Source organism: Podarcis melisellensis (assembly GCF_964234715.1).
Source record: "Podarcis melisellensis genome assembly, chromosome: 13".
Lineage (NCBI taxonomy): Eukaryota > Metazoa > Chordata > Lepidosauria > Squamata > Lacertidae > Podarcis > Podarcis melisellensis.
In genome coordinates this window covers 29,302,184-29,327,195 of record NC_138545.1, presented here as the reverse complement: position 1 = coordinate 29,327,195, position 25,012 = coordinate 29,302,184, and the positions used below count along the sequence as shown (strand labels likewise).

The 25,012-nt window shown below is 44.0% G+C and overlaps 1 protein-coding gene across 4 annotated transcripts; it reads right to left on the bottom strand.

The window, feature by feature from the left end:
• Window positions 1-1,076: 1,076 nt before the first annotated feature.
• On the bottom strand, window positions 1,077-16,259 carry CSF3 (colony stimulating factor 3). 4 transcript variants are annotated; one of them, XM_081886548.1, is made up of 5 exons: window positions 12,215-16,259; window positions 9,659-9,813; window positions 7,718-7,825; window positions 4,805-4,951; window positions 1,077-3,854 (listed from the first exon to the last, which is right to left on the bottom strand). In XM_081886548.1, exons 1-5 carry the CDS (start codon window positions 12,228-12,230, stop codon window positions 3,702-3,704), a joined length of 579 nt encoding a protein of 192 aa, XP_081742674.1. In that variant the 5' UTR covers window positions 12,231-16,259; the 3' UTR covers window positions 1,077-3,701. The 4 variants fall into 4 exon arrangements, with proteins under 4 accessions (XP_081742674.1, XP_081742673.1, XP_081742675.1 ...); XM_081886549.1 differs by having other exon boundaries at window positions 1,078-3,854; window positions 12,157-14,314; XM_081886550.1 differs by lacking the exon at window positions 12,215-16,259 and adding an exon at window positions 10,606-10,898 and having other exon boundaries at window positions 1,078-3,854.
• Between the last annotated feature and the right edge of the window lie 8,753 nt (window positions 16,260-25,012).

Below are 25,012 nucleotides of genomic sequence, written 5' to 3'. Positions count from 1 at the left end.
TTTTTCATTTTAATTGTGTACAAATTTATAGACTGCTTCCCAGCATAAAGCCATATAAGGGCAAAATAAAACACAGAAGCACCAGCTCACAGGATAAGGCCTGAGAACAGCCTCCTCACGGGATCATGCCTACTCATCCCTGAGGCACTTTTGCCTAGCTAGAAAGTGTTCGACTGTGACAATGCCTCTGGGTTTCCTGTATAGCGAGATATGTGTAGGGTGTGCATAGAAGCTTACTGCTTTTGTGTAACTGGAATGTTGTCTTTGGTACAAAGGTCAGAGTTGCATCCGTTTCTCTGCTCACTTTTGCCTCTGGTGTTATAAGAATTCTAAGGTCTCTGATCTAAATTAAATGTACAAGGCAAGCACATAGTACATAAGTATATAAACCACATGTCTGAAATAGTGCAGGAGAGCAATCCTGAAGCCATTTTGACTCTCCTGGTGAGCTCAAATATTTCTCTGCAAGGAGAAAGGAAATGGGAAAGCCTCTCCATTGTTGTTTGCTTACAAATCCTGTCTCAAGGGCGTATTTTTGTATGAATAGGGTGAGCCTGTGACCTGGATTCAGGAACTAAACTATTACCCATCACAAAGGAATGGCTAGACTGCCCAGGTAAAGCAATCAGTGACCATTAACAGGTATCCTGGGAGACAGGATTTCTGCTGTAGACCGCCTCCTTCTGTGATGTATGTATGATGTTTTTTGGGGTGGTCTTGAGCAAAAGGGTGGGCAATTTCCAAAGTCTGTCTATTTCAAAACATTTCTGCTCAGATGTACATCCTATTGAATCCAGTAGGGCTTACAGGCATGTAGAATTCCAGCCTTTGGATTCAATCCATCATTGCAGTTGTTTTCATGATAAGGTGGCCTATGATTATTCCTAGGTTGCAGATGGGGAAACTAGACATAAGACCTGTCTTTGGCATGTGAACAATGTCACTTTTTAACCGGGGACATCTCAGCTCCCCCAACTTATACCTCACCTTGTATGAATTAGTTACTTCAATACTTCATTTGCTTTCATTCATGCTTCAGTTGGGTCTCAACACATTAATAAACTTCAACACCACATTTTTGATTGAACAAATGTTAATTTTTATTTCTACTCAGAAATTGCATACACCATATCATAATAAATAAAATAAATAAAATTCATTTTCGGAAGAAGTAGTAACAGAATTAAAACCTGATTGGTATTACAATGGAAGCATTGAGAGACTCTAAATAGAAATATTAAGCACTAATCAATGACCCAGTGGCCAATTATTTCTACCTTTTAAAATAAAAATATAAATAAAATTTAAAAGTACCATGTCCATTCCATTTAGCATCATTGTCAAATAAATAGGTATTTATATCCTGCCTTTTCTAATCGTGTGGGGTGTTCAGTGCAGTTTACAGTTACAATGAAAGCACAACTACAGTGATGCGACAGAAAATCTAAACAGCTTCAAAAATAAATGCTTTGGAATGCTTCAGCTGAGCTTAGGCTCTTAGCCAAATTCCAGATATTTCTTTATCACCTCATGACATTTACAAGTCATATCATTCCAGCTGCCTTCTGTTGCAGAGGCTTGTAATGGAAGAATGTGAAGCTAGCAAGAGTTCTGGTGCAGTTTTGAAGGAAAAAACAGTTAGCATCGGTGGCGGACTAAAATCTACAAGCAACATTGTACCTCTCTAGCAAACTGCAAAGCGATTTTAAACAAAATACAAAATGGAATTCTGCACAGATCGATGATCTACATTGGTGTAAAACAAGTTCATTTAAATAACAAAAACAGTTTACAATCATAAGTTAACATTTATTAAAAACCTCAGTAAAAACAAAAGATCCTCTAGCATAGAACGTTACAGGAATAAATCACATAGCAAACGAGCAATTAATGCTTTGGTTTTTAGATACATCTCTCTGTCTAAAGCAGGAGTGGGGAAACATATGGCTCTCCAGAGGTTTAATGGACTACAGCTCCCATCAACCCTGACTATTGACTACAGTTGTTGGGGCTGATGGGAGCTGGAGTCCAGCAGCCTGTAACTGGCCACAGGTTCCCCATCAGTGGTGTGAAGGCAGGACCAGCCCTACCATTCAGCAGGGTGAAGTGGGTTGCTTCATGCAACTGCAAGGGCTGATGCAAATATGTTTGTGTTAACTTTATTTTACAGCCCAGTACTACATGATTCACCAGGCAGCGGAGTCTAGCTGCCATTTTAGTTTCTCACAATACCGCCAACACGAGGATTGTGGAAAATTTAGATGGCAGCCTCTGGCCAAATCGGGGATCCACTGATTATACAGCAACTGTTCGTAGCAGTTTCAGAATTATCATCTACTGGTGCTGCTCCAACAACAACAGGTATGTGTGCTTATGGTTCATATTCAGTGTTACTTATCTATAACAAGTACAAGAAGATGCACAGCCCAGCATGTACCCAGAAGACTGCCCGAGGTGGGAACTAGATACTCTTATTGTTCACCCCCCTGCAGTTCGGTCTGACTACCAATAGCCAGTACTCTTAATGTTTAAATATTAAACAGTGATTTAACATTGCATTCATCTTGACATGTGCGCCACAGCAAGGCTGTAAGTGTTGCAAGATGCACACGTAAAACTTGCTGAAACTCCCTTGCCTTTGATAAACAAAGGTTCGTATCAAACAGTTAATCTGACAGTTATCGGTATAAATATTAAATAAGTAATAAATACTCTTAATACCAGAGAAATGACTAAAGGTCTGAGGGCAAATTTTAAGATGCAGATCATTTGTTGTTTTTAAGATACAATAAATAAAAAAATAAAATAAATAAGCACAATAAATTAAAAACACGCAGTTGTAGGAATTGACTCTTAAGGATATTTCACTAGAAATCCAGCAAAGCAAACAAGATCTTTCCATACAAATGTCAAGTTGGCATCACAGGAAGAGTACATTTCATTTCAAGCCGAATTCAAAATTGCAATTCTACAAAATGCTTGAGATGAGCCAATTCCAGAAGTAGCCAATGTCTTGGGTTGACTCCAGTTCCCATCATCCCAGAGCATTGGTCATGCTAGCTAGGGCTGATGGGAACTGGAGTCCAACATCTGGAGGATAGCAATAGTTCACCCATGGAGTTGTTGCAGGAGTCTCATGTCAACACTATGATAAAAACATCAACAACACCCGACTGCTAAAGATGTCCTGCATCAGTCTCTTAAAAAGGCTAGTTTAAAAAACTCCCAAGGAATTTAGTTTGGCACAAACAGAAATGCTAAATGCCCAAACACGGAGAAGACTGTCCAATTAATTTGGAGGGACACCAGAACGTGGGGCTCTACTTGACTTTTGATTATAAAAAAGATAAAGATTAGTTCAGTTAACAAGAGTCATTTCCTGCTGGTAGCAGCAGAACATCAGACTGGGCACAGAGTGACTTCTTAAAAACGATGCATATGGTGTTCTGCTGCTTCTTTAAACATTCTTGTGCCTTTTGTTTTTCTTGCTTTTGCATGATAACGGCTTTTAAAACTTTACAATAAATACAATAAATAAATAATAAAAAGTTAGGAGGCTGGAATTCTGTAGTTTGGGAAGAGTCCAGGCAGAAGAGGTACATCCTCTTGTTTCAGTTTATCATCACCTATTAGGTCCTCCTTAGGATGCACAGGACCCTTCCACTCCAGGGTCTTATGGGAGAATCCTCTAGCCCTTCACATTATGAATAACAATGCCTCAATGCCCGGGCAATCGCTTCCATGAATTTCTCAAGGTTGCGGACGACAAGATAGCTTCCAATAGCTCTCTGATTTTGCAAGTCCAGGGTTTCTCCCTGGGGGAAGGTGACAGTGGTCACCACACTCTCAAGTATCTGAAGCAGGAAGATAGAAAGTGGGGTGGGGAGAAGAGAAATCACATCCATTATTGAAATGCAGCTGTTTGCTAAGTGCTTAGAGGATCATTTTTTCTGGACAGCTGGACGGCCTAACTTGGTACCCTTTTTGCACCTTGCAACCCCAGAGCTTAGAGAAGCTAAGAAGCTTTCTAAAGGGAGATCAAACATTCCTTGAAATACAGAGTACCAGTCTTCGCAACATTAAATATAGAGAACTCTAGATCAGGATGGGATTCCCATCAGCCACAGCCAGCATGGCAAGCGGTCCAGGATAATGAGAATTGCATCTTCAGGGCTACAAAGCTCCCCATGCCTGCAAATTGGGAACACTGAGAAGGGGAGAAGAACTGAAGTTCCTGGGGCTGTGTCTTAAGGAGGAGGGGATTGTGGATCATCGATTTCCATGAGCAGGAATTATCCTAAACAATTATACCCTTTAACAATCATGTGTTCCTTGAAGAAAGGACACAAGGACAGCCAGAGGTATCTAAGATTAATACCCTGACATGCTAATCAATATGTTCCAAAAGAAATCAAGAAGGAATGAGGCCAAGGAAAGCAGAGGGAATGAGCTGCCTGTCTCAGAAACAGTCTTCATCTGCAGTTAGTCTTCCATATTCTGTCTCTGTGTTGCCCATGGAATTTGGTGGAACAGACACTGATACTACAATAGCAGCCAAGACAAGCCATGCCAGAATATGCATCTGGGTTGGTGCAACTGCTGCTGCCATCACTAGGGGCATCACCACTCTTCCAGGAGGGGAAGCAACTACTGTGCAGGCAACAGACCCTGCTAAAATGGCTACGGATATTCCTGCTCCCACAGAACTTGGTGCAAGCATGCAAGGACTTCTTCTCACCTCCTGCCCACCTGTTCTGCCCCCTCCCTCAGCCCAAGCTGAGCAAGTAGTAAGCCAGCTTCTCACCTGCCGGTGGATGTTGGTGGAGAGGTTTGAGAGGTCCAGCTGGAGGCCAGTCACTTTCTCAGAGAAACTTGGCAGGATCTGGGCAACGTGTGAGAGACTGTGCTGGTAGGTGCTGAGGCCTGTCTGTATCTGGTTGAAGCAATCTTCCTGCAAGAACAAGATTTAAGGGTGGGGAAGAAGGGTTACAACTTTTGTCTGGATAGATCACTTTCTCGCTCACACACACAACTTTTCCTGGTTCCCATTTAGGCTGGCGACCACCATTTTTCACATCCAGAGTGTTGACAGTATTTTAAAAAGGGGGCTTGTTTAAATTATTTAGGACATTCATTCTCAGGGCAGTTAAGGTACAGTCAATCCATTTTTGCATCTACAGAGCAAGATCATTACAGCAGGGCAGAAATGTGCTTCCACGTAGGCTGATGAGGACCTTTTATGGAACTACAATTCCCATGAACCTGAGCAAACATAGCCAATGGCCAGAGATGATGGGAGCTGTATTTCAGTAGGGACACAAATTTCTTCACACCTGATGTGGATCACTGAAAGCAATGCCTCTCAAACCAGATTAAACTCTTAAAACCCTATACACAACAACCCAATTTAGTGTTGTGAGTGTAAGTAAAACCATGTGAGATGAGATATTAGAAGTGGCTCAGTTTGATCATATGTGGTGGGGAGAGAGAGCAGAAGAACAAATGAACAGTTCAAGTTGGTATAAAGGAAAAGGCTCAGTTTCCCCTGTCGCAGAAAAAAGCTACAGGTTTAAATATTAACTTAAAGTGGGGAAATTAAGAGGGTCCCTCAGAAGTAGTAGCAAGAGGAGAAAAAGTTTTACCATAGTAGGCAAGCCAAGACATTGACACTCCTTACGTACAAAGGCATAGAGTCCAACATCTATGTCATTGCTCAAGCTTTCGCCGAGCAGGTCGACAGCAATAAGATTGTTAAGAAATATTTGCTGTGTGCTAAGAAAACATGAAGGGGATTTTTTTTCTCAGCCTGCTCTTATCAGGGATACTTGGCTATTTGGTAATATTCCTCTTCTTGTGAAGTTGAATACACAACATGTTACAGAGGTGTGCCTGAACATCCCCTGGAAAAGGGTACCCCCTCACCAAACCTCATTTGAGCCCGTGATCAGCCTCAGAACTCATTTTGAGTGAAAGGAGGGGACCTAGGGAAGAATATTTGGGTATTTGAGCATGTATGGAGTCTTCTTCCTTTGCCACTGGTTAACTATAACCAAACTTTATTAGATACATATTAGCCTCAGTGATTTTTAACAGCTAGCCTTAAAGTGTAATTTGTTTTAATTTGCTGGTGGCTACCAATTTCATAGTCCATGCTCAACTGAATGTGCATATGTAGTTCTAAAGAGAAAGCATGTATTGAATATAAACAGAATCCATGTGGCACATAGGCATTCATTTTGGAAGAGGGGTGTGTGTGTGTGTAAAACTAAGATTGCACCTATAACCAACAATTTTATTGTGTGGGTGGCAAGGGAAGTCATTATTATAAATCAGTAGAGAGAATGCTCCTAGTTGATTTGTAATGCTCCTAGTTGATTTGTAATAAAGTTGTCCAATATATCAGTGAACATACTAATGCTAGATATTCTGGTGCAGTGGGCTCTAATCCACAAAAGTTTGTGCCATTATAAATGCAGTGAAGCCATCAGGGCTGGACTTTGGGGGCAGAGGTCCAGTGCTACGCCCAGAATGAGGAGCCCCCACCCTGGCAAAGCATCACATTGCCACCTAAAAAGATTCACCTCCACATAACTAGTTTGTCCAAAATTAGTCAAGTACAGCATACTTTAAATGTGCCATAAAACTCATTTTATTGCTTCCAACAAACAGAGCTACCCCCTGGAAATCGTAATGCTACAGTTTTTCACATGGCTGTCTAGATGCCCCTGAGATTCTTTCCTCTTCTAAAGTTATGTTCCCCACCCTTTCACAATCAGAAAAGGCAGATCCTTCTGTTTCTCATGAGCAAGCCCTTCTGTTAAGTACATAGCTAATCTTATCCACTCAGAATCCTTTACTTTGCTGGCTCATTGCTTAACCTGCAAACGCGCCGAGTCACGATTGCAGCACCAGGGGAAATGGATAACATCTGGTTTGGTTACCAACAGGAATTCCCCCTTAACCCTCAAAAAGTGTATTTTTGGCAGTCGGCCAGGCAACTACTACGTCAGGCGTGGACTGCCAATCTTAACCGAGATTTTGACATGAAGGATAAGGTATGCAAAACACATAGAATTATTGCCACAGACCCTGCTCATCCAAACACACATCTCCTTGCATTGGAGGCACAGTCAGGCATTTGCTGAAGGACCACACCCAAAGCAAGGTGAGGGGCATTAGCAAGAGCCCCCTAGACCTATTGCAACGAGGAGGCAGGCTCACTCAAGGATGGGGCTCACAGAGGGTGTCACAAACTGGCCATTGCCCATGTTATAACTGTGCTATCGTTTTGTCCCACAAATGAAATGGCCTCAGTTCTCTAAGCATTTCCCTACAGCTTTATAGCTAAAAGAAAAATGGAGAAATGACAGACACTTGCTGTTTCTCATAGCAGACATGAGAAATAAATGTGGGAAGAAGCTGGAGGTGTGAAGCCTGGCAAGAAGTTTCCAAAGCTGGTAGGCAGGCAGGAAGCCGCTTGCTCACTTTTTTGAGGACCCAACACTCCTTTTGGTTTTGGCTTCCTTCCACCCGTTGCTGCCTGCATTATTTGTAAACAGATCTTGCAAAGCTCCCTCCCACCTTATTGAATTGTTGTTGTTTTCCCCCCTGGAACTTTCTGGGGCGGTGGGAACAGGCGGGAAATATAATTGCACATTAACAGGAATGGGAAATATAACTGCTTTGGGCTTGTTGCCGGACGGTGGCTTCTACTCACCTTGTTACAGAGGTCTTTCCGACAATGGGAATAATCAACTTGCTCGATGCGCAGGATTTCCTGCACCAGTTGCAGTTCGTTGTCACTGCCAAGCCTGAATTCTTTACGCTGTGGGCAGCAGGCGGAGGGAGAAACAAGGAGTTGAGGTCAGGAGAGACAGAGGCCCCAGTAGCCAATACAGACATATAGCTTGCTACTGGCAACCCCATGAGCTCCCACCACCTTTATATTTTACAGTACTTTAAAAAGGAATTGGTGATACTACCAGGAAGGCAAGGGCTCCCCAATACTTGCTGCCCACCACCCAGCCTTGTAGTTCGTAAGAGTACAGAAACCTTATCTACTCATTCTGTTAATGCAAGACCTTGTCTCTGCCCTGCTCTCACAAGAACCTAACATGCCCTGTTATTTAGTGCCTTCACTTGAATAAGGAGTCCATATTAAAGGACTACATGTCAATAGACAGATCAACATCTATGGGATCACTTGGAATGCAGCAGTAAATTATTTCATAGAATAAAGGGAGGTGTGAATTCTATAGGAACACTACAGTAGTGCAGAATGGTTATAACTTATGAGTGCAGCGTTTGCAAACCACCAAGTTTCCAGTCCTTATGATAGGAAGCTAAGTTATGCTCTCAAGTGCATGAACTCTCAGAAGTCAGAGGAAGAGACTTATGAATACTATTTCTAGTGTTTGGAAAGAGACCTGCAGAAACCTCTGCCTTTTTTCATAACAAAATTGGAGTAAATTATGCCACACTGAAACTACTGAAAGCACCAACACGCAAATATCACACACCCAAAACCCAAACCAAAGAATCTGATTCTAGCCAAAGGGTGGCAGACTGAGCAGCAAATGTTGGCATTCATCACAGCGTGATTTTTCTTCCGGTTTAAGTTAGGCTTGGATAAGAGGAGGATTAAATGCATTTTTACGATAATTTGACAGATCTAGTCAAACTAGCCCCTCCGCCCTCTGAGGGAAGCCAACGAGAATGCCAAAGCTTTATTCACTGTCTGCAAACAATTTTTATCCTTTTGTCACTGAGGGAAGGTGACCTTTCCAGGTTGGCACAACCTCACAAATGCTGGGAAAGGTAGGATCAATGCCATTTGTTCAGATTAAATGGGGCCGGGGCCAGGGCCAGGAGAGACTTCCACAACGCTAGAAGGGAGAAAGCTACGCTCTCTATGAGGTTAAGTCTCCGGGGCAAGCTGCAATTTCAAGGAAATGCCGGGAACGGAGTCCCATACCAGAACAACTTGCCAACTATTTTGTTTATCCGAGAACTCAGCTCAATGGGAATAAGTTATTTGTACTGGAGTTTACAGTGGTTCAAAGCCAAGAGCTGCAAAATAATAACTGTCAGGGCACAATCACTTTCCAAGTTGTTATGTTACTGGGGAGATGTGTTATATACAGGATAAATTAGGCAGTTTTTCAGGACTGGGCTCCACCTTTTGCTCAAACCCGTCCTGACACAATATTTGGGGAGGATCATCAGTTGATCTTTGTACTTTTGAGATTCACAGCGGCAGTTTCAAAGAGTTGACACATTTTTAAAAGGTGGGTAAATAAGGGATATAATACGGAGAACTGGAATTGGTCCTTCAGGATGTCTCAGGAATCTTTTTAGATCATTGACCAAAGCATCTCTTTTGGATAGCTGCCTAAATCCACAGCTTCTGCCAGTGTGCATAAGCTGTGGATTTAGGCTTTGATCGTGAGCAGCCTTATCCAACCTGTTGGCTTCCGAGTGTTGTTCGGCTACAGCACCCATCACCCCTGACCGCGCTTGGATGGGGCTGATGGGATTTGTAGTTCCAAAACACCCGGAGGGCACCAAGTTGAAAAAGGCTGCTCTAGACAAACTGTACACCTTCATCTCTGCAATATTCCTTGCCCAGCATTTTCCTCTTTTGCTCGCTACAACTCACCAGATCATTCTTCATTTTAGCAACATCCTTCCTAATCCTAAGCACAAATTCCAAATTGTCGAGGACGGAGTCTGGGTACCCGGAAGTCTCTGGCAGGGGTGTAGCTGAGCACATCAATCCCCACAGTGCAATGCTGATCAGGAGGAAAATAACACCTGGAGGAGGGAGAGAGAGAATGAATGAGGTCATATAGTCAGTGGAATAATGGAAGAATTGTTTCACTGATATAAATTAAACCAGCACTAGTATCACTGGCTCCATGAGGTTGTACAAGAAAACTTCCCAGTGGGCTGCATCCTGCAGGTCAGATCTCCCAGGCTCCCAGTCCCACTTTTAAGGACATTTCACCTTCCTACATGACAGGAAGGAATACCTTTCAAACAAGCTCAAGGAAAGCATGATTTAGAAACACACGTTTCCCCCCAAAAAAATATAAATCCACATTCATTTTCCATCTTTAATCCAAGGGTCACTCACCCACTTTCAGTTACAAAACTGGGGAGCTAGATGTACTACTCATCTCAGAGCCATAGCTACAGGGAGGATGGGTGGCAGTGCCAACCTGGCCCTCAGAGAAGTTCCAAGCCCCCCTGGCCTGAATTTTAATCAATAATAAGAGACACAAAAGGAAAGGCTTTTGCTGGCTGGCCTAGCGTGATACAGCAAGTATTCTGCGCACTATAGGTTGATACTTCCAAGATTATTAAAACGCAAACCTACATTCTATTTTAACTGGAGTTCGGTCCCCAAAGGGCTTGTCCACACTAGGCAAGGAGGAGAGGGAGAAGTCCTGTACAGTATTTAGATCATAGAATTGTAGAGCTGGAGGGGACCACCAGGGCCATCTAGTCCAACCCCATGCAACGCAGGAATCTTTTGCCCAAAGTGGGGCTCGCACCCACAAACCCGAGATCAAGTGTCTCGTGCTCTACCGGCTGATTACGCACAACTAGGAGAGGGGTGTAAAGGAAGGGATCTTGTTCCTTTGGAGGGATCTCCCCTTGGTCACGTTTATCTTCCGGCAGGCGGAGGAAGTAGCTAGAGCACTCCCGCTTCCACGTGTTGCTGCCGGGCCGCAGCGGGTACTTTTGCTGATTTTTTTGTTCTCCCTTCTCCTCGAAGTAAGTCATCTCCTTGCTCAGCCCTTTTTGGCGGCTTTTTATTTTTTGCAAATAAATTCATTAGTGGGGGAGGCGGGGCAGGCAATTCGCGCATACACTAGTTATTTTCTCAAGTAAGAAGCCGCCCCATGGAGAGGTCTTAAATCCCCCTCTCCACATATTTAGGATGCGTGGGGGGGGGGGGAAATCAGAAAATCCCTACTCGAGCGTAAAACAGAACTGGGGCGCGTTAAGGGTTGGAGATGGGAAAGGAGTCGGGGGGAGGGGCAGAAGATCAAACTATCTCTTATACACATCCCGATTCCGAAGTTTCTGGCCCGCCGCCCTTTGGTTTAAAAAGCGGCGTGGGAACGGGAGCCACCGAGACGCGCCTGCGCGCGGGGCGTGGTTTCGGCTCGATTGGGTGGCCCGTGGCAAATCACTTTTTAGCTAATAGAGGCGGCGGACTTGAGGCTTGCGAGGGTGAGCAGGGGTGTGTGTGTCCTTGTGTTTTCAATAAGTAGACCCGCTAATCTGAGCCGGGTGGAAAAGACAGCACCTTGAGAATTTAACTCTCACCCCTGGAAGTTGTTTCGAGTACCAAAACTAAACCGCGCTCGCAGGCCTCCACGCAAAGACCCAGCTCTGCAGTGCAATTTAGAGTGGAGTTTTGCTGCCGTCGTTTGTTTGCTAAAGTAACCCGGAGTGAATCCTGGCCGGTTTTTATTGCAACCTGCCGGGAGATCAAGATCTCCACCCGCAGACTTGAAACTAAATTAGAAAGCAAATCCAAGTCGCCGAAAAGGAGTGTGGAGATCAGGGAATCATGCGGCAGGCAGTTCCAGAGGTTAACGCTGTTCAGCCTTTCCTAAAAGTCACAGGGACCTCTTGTGAAACTTAAATAGTGTCTCCTTCGAGCTCGTTTGAGGAACGATACGAAATATAACCGAGAATAACTTTTGAAAGAACTTGGCTTTTCTTCTGGAGCCCGTGGATTAAATAGGGAGGCTGGGAAATCTGAGCGAAAGAGTAGTCTCCCTGCCCCTTTAAGACTAAAAACCGGAATCAGCCCCTTGCTCAGAGAAAAGACCTAAACAAACGAACAAGCCCAAGGTTTATTAGCCTTCAAAAATCTCTCCAAGCTGGTTTTACCTTAACCACTTTAAACCTAATAGCCCACCATCCTTTCCATAAGAAAATCTGCTATTTTGGCGTAACGCAGAGTTGGGGGGTTGGGAGAGAACTCTTCTGCTAAACCTGAGACTCTTCCTCCTTTCCCATCCGCCGCCCCACAAATGTATGAAACAGGCTTTCAGCAGGGAGTAGGTAAATAGATTTACCCTCCTTATAAATAACAAAACCCAGCTGCGCTTGTCCCGAAGCATGCATGCAACTTACCAGCTCGCTCGACCTCTGCGCCAGGCGCCTAGAACGGGCTGACCAAAGTTCTACTTACTTCGTTCTGAGCTCATCCTTCAAAAGCCTTTGAATCTCTTTGCGCTGGACCTCCTCCCACTTTTTTTTTTCTCCTCCTCTCGAGATGCCGGATGACGGCTTGCCTGTACTTCTGCCGGGAAGGAACACACCAGGAGCAGGAGAGGCTTGGCTGCTTCTGTGTCCAAAGGGGAGTGTGAAAAGATCCTTCAGCCATTAGGGGTATTTATAGGAAGTTTGGGGAAATTCCTCCGATGGAATTAAAGGTGTGGCCATTAACGCAAATTGAGAAAGGGGAGTAATTTTTTTTTTTAAAAAAAGATATATCCTGTGGGTCGATGAGTAAATAGAGTAATGGGCTCTGATCTTCATAATGTGCTGGGGGAAAAATCCAAGATTTTAGTTAGCAGGACTCCAATCATTACTTTTTCACAGCTAACCCTATTTGTGCAATGGGAACTTCCTTTCGTCCCCCTCCTGCGGAATGCGAGTTTCAGTGACCTGGGCTGTTTTCAGGTGTTTTGCTTAAATTTGATTTAAATGGATTGCATTTCCTGGTTCTGTGGTTGAAATGTAATACCTGTGTTGGTTAAAATGTATGTTAGATTTAAAAACTGTTACCTTTTTGTTTTTAAAAAGAATTGCTGGAACAATAATGCAGAAAAACGCACGCACCACAAATAGTAGCCAAGTTAAGGAAGCACCCATATGTGGAAATCTACTGTTTGCAAACCAGAAATTAGTGAATGGTAGTGGTCTCTCAACCATTTCATATTCTGCCCCTCTTTTACTTTCACATAGCTGACCAAATTTGACATTAGTGCCAGATCATACTTCACATCTCCTCAAGCAGCTAGCTCTCTTTAAGAAGATACAACAGATTGCCCCCATTATCTTGCATACAGTATCTTCACAGTCACAATTATATAGGCTGCTGTGTTGCCTTGGGGCTGATGGGAACTGTAGTCCAAAACATCTGATATAAAGCAGAGGCTGGTATATAATAAAACCCCTGTGTCTTTACCTGAATTAGCTCATTTACATAGATGGTTTTAAAACCAAGTAATGTCTTTAGGTAAAGAGAATATGCCAAACAACTTTCTATCTGGGTATTAGTTTGACTCCAAAACACGTTAGCTAAAGCGAAAATCCGCTGTACGGTTGTCTCCACATTTTTAAGGCACTTCCAACACTTGGCTTATTCCAGGGGTTACATATTCATCAAATGAAAAGCTTTTGACTAGCCACAAGGTTGCCACAAATCAGTAGTTTAAAACCGCTTTACATTTTGTGTTGGATAAACCCATCTGTTGCCTGGGTGATTTCTATTCCTGAGGGCATCAGGTATGTAACCTAGAGGTGCTCCTGGGTACCATTTTGTCATTTGAGGCTCAAGTGGCCTCAGCAACTAGGCGTGCCTTTCACCATCTTCAGCTGGTCCAACTATTCCTGGACCAGGATAACTTGATCATGGGAGGCACTGGGAACTCGCAATGCACTCTATGTGGGGCTTCCTTTGAAGTTGATCAGGAAGTAAGATCCTACCAGCATTTTATACTTCCTTGCAACGATCTGCATTGGCTACTGATTCGTTACTGGACTGTTCTCAGTGTTATTCCTCTTTGGTATTTAAAGCCCTTAATGACTTGGAACCAGTTTACTTAAGCATCTGTCTTGCTTTGGTTTATGGAACTTTCACTTTTAAAGTGCCACATACTGTCCATGTTGCATTTATGAGCAGGCGATCTTTTAGTTCGACGGCACTGGTACTTTGGAAATGGCTACCCATTGATACCAGACAGGCCCCCTCACTACGTTGTTTCAGATGCCTACTGAAAACTTTTTCTGTTTCAGGAAGCCTATCAGCAAGACACATGATTTAGTTCCCAGATTTGTTGGTTATAGGTTTTATCTTTGTTTTGCACCATGATGGCTTTATGTAAATTTGCTTTTAACTAGTTTCTGGATTTCAGCTGTGTTTTTATCTATAATTTCGCTTGGAGAGCTTTTTTTTTATTTAATCAAGTTTACAAAATTTATAAATAAATGCTACTTCCCTGTCATTATAAATTAGATAAACCATGTTTATAATTGTTGTCCAAAGTTTGTCATAATTAGTTCCCTCCCTGACATGATGGTTGATTTGTAGCTAAGTGCATGGAAAGCCAATGCCATATAGTGATCAGAGTCTCAGAGACCAGAGTTCAAATCCCCCCACTGAGCCATGATGCTCACCAGTCCAGTTTGTGCATAATGCTCAGCCAAACCGTGGCTTTGCATGAATGAGTAAGGATGTGGGTTCCTAGAAAGCCACTTCACTCGTGGTTTGCCTTCCTGTTACTCTCAAACCCAAGCTCATGGTTTATCTCTCCGGGACAACCTATGAGCAGTAAGCCATAGAAGAAACCTTAGCTACAGCTTATCCATAGAACAAGCTTTGGCTTATTATGGTTTCTCCAGAGTGAGATAAACTATAAGCCCACATTCGGATGTATTGCTGAGCCAAACCATGGCTGAGCTCACAGCCGTGTGACAGCAGCAGGATAGGAGTAGGGGGCAATGTGGCTGTGATTTTCTCTCTAGGAACCTTCAAATTTTCTTGTTCATGGCATGGGCACTATTAGACAACTAAACATTAATCTGACTTTGGTTTTATTTGTTGATTTCTGGGGTGGTAATACGTTTTTGTGGTCTCTGCGGTTTTCAAGAACAGTATAAAAATTGTTTTGTATTAACTAAATAAATAAACCAAATATCTAACCAGACAAATAATTTTTATCAAAATATATATACAGTATTTCCATGTATTAACAGCTAGCTTACAGAATGAAGAGGTTGAGTTTAGCCTTGGCGTTCTCCTGTTCTATACCTGTGTTGGGCTGGAGGGGGGCAGGTGTTATGAAAGGACTTGCGTGAACCTAAGGATAGGATTACATTACCTCCCAAAGCTTGCCCTCCTACCTATAGAAGTGGCCAGGTCTCCCCACACAGCATAACAGGTGAGAAAGGACTGTTCCAATCCAGACTGATAGTAAGGAATCCTAGTTGTTGTTGTAATAGTTCTGTATGTAAATTCTTCCTCATCATAAAGAGAAACACTACTACTACTACTCATAATAATCATAATCATTGCAAGTAGAAAACTAGCCCAGCAGCAAATGGACTGGGCTGGAATCTTTCTCCCTGATATGCTAGCTTTTGTATGTGGGGAACTGCTTTTAGGAAACTGGTTGTGGGTTTTTTTAAACCTAGTAGGAATACATTATGAATTATTATTATTTTTTGCTGGATTTCTTTTCTTTTTTTCAAACACCCTCATCCTTCCAGTCCACTGGAGTGTTCTCCAGCTTTGTTACAAACGATGCAGAGAAAATTAATCGAGACCATGACCTTGGGCTTTCAAGCTGGAGTGAAAGCACACTCCGGTCTCTGCCGCTGGCCTCAGGATCAAAGGCCACTGTGAGGCTGGATCCCCAAATTCCCAGGAGGAGCATTGCTGCGAGGGGAAGACCAAAAGGACCCAGAAAAGGAGCCAATGATGGGAGCTTGGTCTCTTGTCCCTGTGAGAAAGAACACTTGGAGCAGTCACAATTTTACTGTATTACAGGAAATTCTTAATAAAAAATCTTTTTAAAAAGGAAGAACACTTGGTGCTAGATGCCAGTTCCTTTGAACTGCAGCAGAAGCAAGAGGAAAGGGGGGGGGGCATAAACTGCTATTCAAGCAAGAACAGACATGGGATTCAGGGGGTCTCACTGTAGGGAAGATTTTTGCACCCCACTTTGCACGTTAACCACAGAAGTGGGGAAAATCAGGGGTGTAGGTCTTGTATGACACATTGCTGTAGGCTGCACTTTTTTGGGGTGGGGGTTTCCAAATATTACCCTTACCTTGATATAAGTGGGTGCCAGGACAGAATGGCCCAAATGTCTCAAAACCAGCCCTGCTTATAGGGCAGACTATTCTGTCTTGCAGAGTCACCTTCTCTTGATGCTTTTGTGCAGATGGATGGCAAGAGGTCCTTGCTTAATGGCCATTGATAGCTGATGGCTACTGCACTGGGCCACTTATGCAGAGCTGGGTAAACACATAAAGGACGAGCCCAAGGTCTGTAGCTGGCTGGTTGGAAGCAGCCGTGGGAAAGGGAAGCAAATGGAAAAATGATTGCTTTTGGAATTAATACTGCTTTAGGACTGGCTCTTTAGACTGCCTGAGTGTCTGCTGTCTCCTCACTGCTCAACTTACTTATTTGTAGCTAAACAATCTCACCCTCTACCCCACAAAGCACCAGAAGTCGCAGTAACTTTTTTTCAGTGGGTGCTGATCCTGGAAAACCTTCCCCTGCAACCTTGCACCGTTAGACAGTGGTTTTAAATTGTCTACTTTCAGGAATAAAACACAGGTGTCGTGAAAGAGCAGCAAATGTTTGGTTGTTTCATTATTATTATTATTTTATTTTACTCTCAGAGGAAGGGAGAGGTGGGTTTTGTTTTTTTGCCTCAGGTGCCGAACTATATTGCCTGGTCTTGGATGTGACACACCCTGACTTGGGGAGCAATTCCTGCTTCGCCTCAGGCGGCAAAATGTCTTGAACCAGCTCTGAGGGAACTTTTTCTGCATCACCTGAGAAAATAGGGAGCCTGGCATGTGGGAAAGGATTTTGATCCATTTCCTTGAGTATTGTTATGTATTGAAGTTCTCACCCTGGCCACCAGGGGTATCGTGTATATAGTTTTCACTCAGGTCCACATCAGTCAATTTAGGCGGGAAACAGTGTTACAGTGTTGACAGCTGGCTGCCTATAAAAATAGGCTGGCTGAGCTGCTTGCTGTTCAGTTCAGTTCAGTTCCAGCTTACTTATAAAGAACTACTTGGAGAAATCTGTGTGTCGTCTGCTATGTCCACCCACTATTTAATAGGTACAGGCCCCCTTGGGCCTCATGAAACATTGCAAGGGAATGGTAGGGGGCGTCAGAAGTGCCCTACTGGGTCAGACCAAAAGCACACCTAGTCCTGCGTCCTATTCTCACAGTGGCGAACTCCACAACTCAGGAAAGTCCACAAGAAGGATATGAGCACAATGGCCCTATTCCCACTTTGGATTTCCAGCAACTGGTATTCAGAGGCCTGCTGCCTTTGACATTGGAGATAGTATCAAGATCAACCTTCTCAGGACCCCATTTCTGGAATGTCCTCCCTAGTGAGGTGTGTCTGTCTCCCTCATTACGGACTTTCAGGAAGAATTTAAAAACATCCCTGTTCACGCAGGCATTTGACGGCTGAAAGATACTGATCCTGGGAACCATGAAAATATTTGGGCTGGGAGAACGTGATTTCTAACAGGATTGGTGTGTTTGCTGCCCTGGGCTGCTTTGGGTGAGAGGTAAAAGGTAAAGGTAAAGGGACCCCTGACCATTAGGTCCAGTCGTGACTGACTCTGGGGTTGCAGTGCTCATCTCGCTTTATTGGCCGAGGGAGCCGGCGCACAGCTTCCGGGTCATGTGGCCAGCATGACTAAGCCGCTTCTGGCGAACCAGAGCAGCGCACAAAAACACCGTTTACCTTCCCGCCAGAGCGGTACCTACCAGTATTTATCTACTTGCACTTGCGGTACCTATTTTTCTACTTGACGTGCTTTCGAACTGCTAGGCTGGCAGGAGCAGGGACCGAGCAACGGGAGCTCACCTGTCGCGGGGATTCGAACCGCCGACCTTCTGATCGACTAGTCCTAGGCTCTGTGGTTTAACCCATAAATACTTCATAACCATTTATAGCGTTATCTCCCATGAATTTTTTAAAGACCTTCTTTCGAAGCTGGCCAAGTTGGTGGCCATTGCTGCAGTTTGTGGTATCAAATTCTTCCGTTTAACTATGTACTATGTAAAGAAGTGCTTCCTTCTGTCTGGGCTGGGGCATTTTTCGTTGAGCCAACTACTCTGTGGAATGCCTTGCCAAGTAAGGTGCACCAAGCCCCTTCAGACAGCTGGTAAAATGTGACCAGGGTTGCCAACTTGAACAAAATATGGGGGGGGAGCTCCCTCAAATATTTTATTGAGGGGGCGGAAGACCCCTCAGCCCCAAGGATTTGGCTCCTATGGATGTGGCTGTTCGAAAAAGACATTTATTTACTAGTGGGGAGTGCCTGCAGCTGCCTGGGGATTTGTAGAATTTTTTATTATAAAAAAGCTATTTTTAAATGGATAGTGCAGTTTGTGAGTCTGGATCAATCGCACCAAATACCAATCGAAGCCAAAGTCATGTTTTGGTCTGCCATCTTGATTCAAAATGGCACCCGGCATCTGAACGACGACAGCCGCTTCTACTGCTCAGGAATCCTTGTGCCCAGTTATCTTGAGAGGTGACCAAACCTTTGCCAAAAAATGGGTGAAAGTCACATCCAAGTGACATTTTGGTCTGCCATCTTGATTCAAAATGGCACCTGTCATCCAGATGTCAATAACAAATGCTGCCCTCAGCTTGGAAACTCTTGTGCCAAGTTTGTAAATTATATTTTGGGAGGTGGCCGAACCCATGGAGAACAGACAAACCACTTTCCAAAAATTTTACTTTACCTGAATTTCCCACCTTTCCTCGAAGGAGCTAATGGTAAAGTACTTAGTTCTCTCCATATCAGCATTCTCACATCAACCCTGTGAGGTAGGTCATGACTGAGTAGGGCTTTGAACTCTGGCCTCCCACATCCTAGTCCAACACTCCTAGTCCAACTCTCTATCCACTACACCACACTGGTTTTGTATCGGGACTTTTGAGCCACCATGAGTTTCCTGCAAATATTTGGTTTTAAAATAAAATAAAAACACAGATACATAAGCACCTGAGAGAGAGAGCTCTGTTGGGATATACAGTGGTACCTCGGATTAAGAACTTAATTCGTTCCGGAGGTCCGTTCTTAACCTGAAACTGTTCTTAACCTGAAGCACCACTTTAGATAATGGAGCCGCTGCGCCGCCAGAGCACAATTTCTGTTCTCATCCTGAAGCAAAGTTCTTAACCTGAGGTACTATTTCTGGGTTAGTGGAGTGTGTAACCTGAAGTGTCTGTAACCCGAGGTACCACTGTAATAAGAATAAACACCTTCACGTCGCTTTCAGGCATGTTCCAGAGCTAGCTGAACCTACTCTGAAGGCAAACATGTCTCCTGGGTGCTGAGTTATCAGCTGGTTGGCTGCCAGGGCCATTTTGCTCCTTGAGGTGATGGGGCTGGTGTGGAATGCGTCCAGACTTAAACCTGAATTTGTCACACACCTGAAATAGATTTCCAGCACCACATTTAGCACCATATGTAGCGTATGTAACCTGAAGTGTATGTAACCTGAGGTACCACTATATGTGTGTGTGTGTGTGTGTGTGTGTGTGTGTGTGTTGGGACCTGTTTCCTGTCCACATAGAAATGCCCAAGAGGACATCTCAGAACACCTTCCTTGATGACGTTCCTTTGTCTCCTTTCAATTGCTTCCACTTGCCGTTCTGTTGTTCCTGGAATGTGTCTGCTGCTTTCTCCCCCTTTCAAATCATTCTGTCATTTCTTGTTCCAACCTGTTCAGTTTTAACAGGATATAGCTGCAAGAGGATATGACTGAAGCAGACTTTAAAAAACCACATGTGCACACTGAAAACAGCCCCTGCGCCAGTGAGTAAGAGCAAATAAGGAACTGGTGTAATGCCAAAAGCAGAAAGGACTTGTGACTGCATGGGATTTAACTGTGGGCTGGGTTTTGGAGGTGCTCTTACCCCAATGCAGGGAATTGTGGAAGGAGACAGAGGCTGCAAAAATCATGTTCCGCTGTGACCGTGAAGTGCACAGATTTATTCACTACCACAAGTTTCAGGCTAGGACAGGCTGGAGAAGAGTCTACAGCAAGGCCCACAAACTGGCCAGGGACTTGGGTGCATATCTAGCAGGTCAAAGGCAAGATTGAGAGGCAGTTCCACAGTCTGGTCACATGGAGGATGCAGTTCTGGCAAGATAGAGGGCTGGTAGCAAGACAGTTAGTTGTCTCCAACGTAGTGCTAAGATCAACTTTCCATTTGCACAATAATTCCCCCCTGTGTGTTCTTCTATGTATGTGTACAGCCGCTTCACACTGATGCTGAATGTGAGGTCAGGGGTTGGCGGTTGGCAGGTGCAATCCCATTGCCATTCTTAGGTATCAAGTTCTCCTAGATATTAGAGGGGGAGGAGAGAGAGAGAACGTTTTTCAGCAGCAGCGGTGCTTTTCGTGTGAATTCTAGTTTGACCCTGAGTACGGATGCAGGAGAAAACTTATGCATAGACTGCACAAATTTCTTTGCTTCCAAGGAAAGGAGGGTTGTAGTAGTAAGCACAACTACCACTGTAGTAAGCACAGTACACTGTCATAGTAGTCGCCTAGTAAAAAAAAAAAGTGTTACCATCATTCTCAACGTTTCCCACACTCTGAATGGAGCTGAAACAGGGAAAGACCAAGTGCAGTGATATCACATCAGGCACCTGTATTGCTAGGTACTACTAATTAGACAGGGAAAGGAGAAGCAGTTTGGTGGCACCCATGTGCTCCTGCAATGTCTAGTTAGGTGCAGTCAGGCTGATGGTGATCACAACAGTGATACTCTTTTGCTTTGATTTAAGCATTTGCAGTGATGCAAGGGAACCTTTTTAAAGAAAAAATATTATTTATACTTTTCCTATCTATCTCTATCTATCTGTCTATCATCTATCTCACTGATTTTGCAGTCATTTTGACATTTAAAAACTTGACTTCCTTCCCCCTCTTTCTGCGGTTCCTTAAGTTTATTTTTAATGTCTTCTGCGTATCCAAATTAACTTAACTTACTCATTTATTCATCTTCTTTAAATATATACTCTTATGTAGCTGCAGGTCATTACAGTAATCCACCCAGTGTTTTTATCTGTTTACGATTTATCTGTAAATATTAAATAGACTATTTCCATTCTTTTATAAAAATGTTTGTTATCTTGATTTCTTATTCTTCCGGTAAGTTTCACCATTTCTGCATATTCCGTAAGTTTTTGTATCCATTCTTCCTTTGCTGGGATTTCTGCTTCTTTCCATTTTGGGGCAAGTAACATTCTCCCTGCTGTAGTCGCATACATGAATAAATTTCTATACAATTTAGGTTGTTCTATCCCTGTAATTCCCAAGAGAAAGGCTTCTGAATACAAGGGAACCTTTCGCCCCTTTGGCACACCTTCACCTTTCTAGTAGGTGTCCTCTTATCCCTGCCTCCAGGGATATTGCTAAGTACTTACAGGATGTGGGCTGGAGGCCTATGGCACAGATACACATAAACATTGCATATGTCAAGGAATGTGCATGGATGCCTTTGGGCAGGAGTAGCCAGCAGGGTGGTGTGGTGTGGCGGCTATGTTGCTCTCTAGCCTCCCGAACGCCGCACCTCACTTCTGGCAACTGAGGGTGAGAGCAAGGCAGTGGGCAGTTTTGTTGGCATGGTGCAAATGCATTGTTGGGAGTGTTGTATTGGCGCTACACTGAGCACCCTTACTCCCCACTCTGGATCCCCACCCTTGGGTGAAAGACACGGGTTGGGAAATCCTGAAAGAAATCCTTATGAAAGAAATCAGCACATCGCCTGAGCATCAGGATACATGACTCAAAAGGTACATAGGCAGAATCTAGGAGACACGGATGGGCATAAGAGCAAGACCTGGTCCCAACACCTGGCAGGCTGTCTCCTCACTCTTTTAAGGCATGAGCCGTTTGCGTGATTCTCACCCCAAGCAAGAAAACTGTGCTTGCAAGCGAGTTCTTCTATTGGGGTGGGGTGTTGCATCTGTTGGTGACGGGCCTCAAATCCAACCCTCTAACTCTCTCTGCCTCTGATCTGGCTGGCTCCACCATTTGACCAGCCTGCCAGCTCCTCAGCACTTGACTGTTTTGGACAGCTTCCCCTCTGCTTTTGGGACACCCAGCCACCCCAGGGCAGGACATTTATCCAAGTCACTGCTTGAACTGCCTTCACCCCCACCCCTTGGGATCTGGATCAGATCCTCCTCTGACGGATCCTGCCATTCCCCCCCCCCCCAATCCTGCTTGGAGGCATAGAGCCCATGATACCTGCTGCCTTGCCCCTCTCCCTCTGGGTAACCAGCGGTGATGTGTGGCGTAGCCCCTCCTGTGGCTTGCAATGGCAGGTACCTGGAATCTCCCCAGCACTGAACTTCGCATTGCACCCAGCTGCACTGTATGCAAAGGTTTTCTATTTTTTAAGTTAGAGAAAAGGGAAGAGAGGGGCAGGAGATCTGGGCTGAGTGCAAAAAGATTCAGAGTTTGCTGTTGTTGTTTAAAAAACCTATCTTCTAATTTAATGCTGTGAGACATTTTCAGCTATATATATTTTTTTGGAAGACATATTAAAACATTAATTCAATGATACCGAAATTGGGGGGAAAATGTTACACCACTAAATTGAACAAGGATTTGTGATCATTTCTGCAAGGTCCCCCCATGTGTAGATTTGTCCTAAAAACGTATGAATATATGAGGTATGACTATATTTTTTAAGAAAAGTGAGGCCGAAGGAAGTGCTGTGATTGTGAAACTTGCAGAGACGAAGCAATTGATGACAACATCCTCAGCTCCCCCCCCTCTTATTTAGCAAAATAGACAAATATATAGATGAATCATCTTATATCAAAGCTTCTACGGAACAAGGATTTGCACCCATAGCTGTTTTCTTTGACACCATTTAAGCAATGTGCTTATTTCCAGTGGTACCCCTCCCACCCCAATCTTCAGTTTGTCCTAAATCATTTGAACTTTTTTTTTAATGTTATAAATAAGCATACATATATCTATATAAAGAAATGGATAGTTTTAATTCTATCAACGTTTACAGTAATTGTACTTTAATGTTTGATTTTTCTATGGTTAAAGCGGTTTTTGTTTTTATCTGTAAGCTGCCTTAAACCCCATCAATGAAAAAGGTGGGGAATGAAAGAATGAATGAATGAATGAATGAATGAATGAGAGGCTGTGCTTTTAGTGTGTAGCTGTGCATTGACCCTGAGTGAGATGTGGGAGAAATGGTATGGATGTCACCGGCACAAATCTATCGGCTTCCAAGGAAAGGAGAGGTGTTTGGCTAACTCTGCTCATCAGCAGATTACCTTGTCCAAGTAGTTATCTGGTAAACGAAACATGAATCATTCTCAACATTTCTCGCCCTCTCAAAAGATGCAGCAATACTTAAATGGGGAAATGCTATATTTGCCCCCTATTGCCTTTCCATTTGCCAACATCCAGGCAATGTGATCATTGCTGCAAGCCCCCCCCCCCCAATGTGTAGATTTGTCCTCAAAACGTATGAATATATTTTTAAGAAAAGCGAAGCCGAAGGAAGTGCTGTGATTGTGAAACTTGCAGAGACAAAGCGATTGATGACAACATCCTCAGCTCCCCCTCCCCTCTTATTTAGCAAAATAGACAAATATATAGGCGAATCATCTTAAATCAAAGCTTCTACGGAAGTGGTGGGTGGGCAGCTGCAAATGATGAATCAGAATACAGATGAAAGGGGAATACTGGTGAGTGAAAATCGAAGCTTTCCTGAGAATGAACTTGCAAATATTATGTGGTTCAAGGCAAAAGCGCTACTTCCATGCTGTGGCTGCAGATAGGGAGCTGGAGTCCATCTGACGTGGAACGCTAAACCATTTAGCATCAAAATCTAAAGCTGAGCCAGCTTCTCTCGCCATCTTCGTCTTACATGTCAACTTTCCCGCCGCAGCTGGCTGCCAGAGTCTGCGATACTAGTTCTCAGTAATTAACCAATGGGAACAATTGAAATCCATTTCACCATCAGCACCACGGCTTCATAACCAGTTGAGATGTCTAATCAGCATCTCGGTTAAAAGTGGCCTGAATTAAGTGGTTTTCAATGATGTTTTAAAAGCCTGTACAGAGGGGTCTTTTCACATAGCTGTTGGGAGGAAGTTCGACAAATGTAAGCAATAGTTCAGCGCAGGGAAGTAATTACGTAGCTTCTAACAGTGCAATCCTATGCTTGCCCATTCAGAAGCAAGTTCTGTGAGACTTACTCTCAGGTAAGTATGTGCAGGATTGCAGCCTGAAAGGGCCTCTCCAGATTGGTGTGTTATTGAGGGCGTATCCTGCAACAGTGAGTGTTCCAATAGTGGGTCTGATGGTCAAGAAAGTGGTTTCTGCACATGCTGCAGAGGGAAGTGAGGGGCAAATGGGACTTGTCCACCTGGGAACGTAGTTCATCTAGGAGAAGGGAAACTCTCATCCTAAACCTCTGCTGCCTTACAGAATATATTTCAAAGGAGTAAACTGAGAGCCAGTGTGGTGTAGTGGTTAAGAGCGATAGACTCGTAATCTGGGGAACCGGGTTCGCTTCCCCGCTCCTCCACATGCAGCTGCTGGGTGACCTTGGGCTAGTCACACTTCTAAGAAGTCTCTCAGCCCCACTCACCTCACAGAGTGTTTGTTGTGGGGGAGGAAGGGAAAGGAGAATGTTAGCCGCTTTGAGACTCCTTCGGGTAGTGATAAAGCGGGATATCAAATCCAAACTATTCTTCTTCTAAACCCTACACAAATGGAGTCCCTAAGATGGTTGGATGGCACCTTGTATGCCTCCTTCTGGCAACTCCTGCAGCCAAGCTGGCGCCAAACGTATTGCTCTGCTTTTCTTTGGGCCACATCACTGAGGTGAAGAGGGGGTTGTGTTGACTGGGCAGCCCAGGACCTCCATGTCACTTCGGTGCTGCTAACACAGCGGTTTGATATCACCCCCAGAGGCGCACTCCATTGTCTCTTGA

Excerpts from the sequence above, each read along its gene's own strand:
- CSF3 (XM_081886547.1), bottom strand. The coding sequence starts at position 9,847 with ATGACCTCATTCATTCTCTCTCTCCCTCCTCCAGGTGTTATTTTCCTC. Across the intron at positions 7,826-9,658 it reads CTAAAATGAAGAATGATCTG|CGTAAAGAATTCAGGCTTGG; the intron begins GTGAGTTGTAGC and ends TGCTGCCCACAG. Across the intron at positions 3,855-4,804 it reads CCACCAACATCCACCGGCAG|ATACTTGAGAGTGTGGTGAC; the intron begins GTGAGAAGCTGG and ends TTCCTGCTTCAG.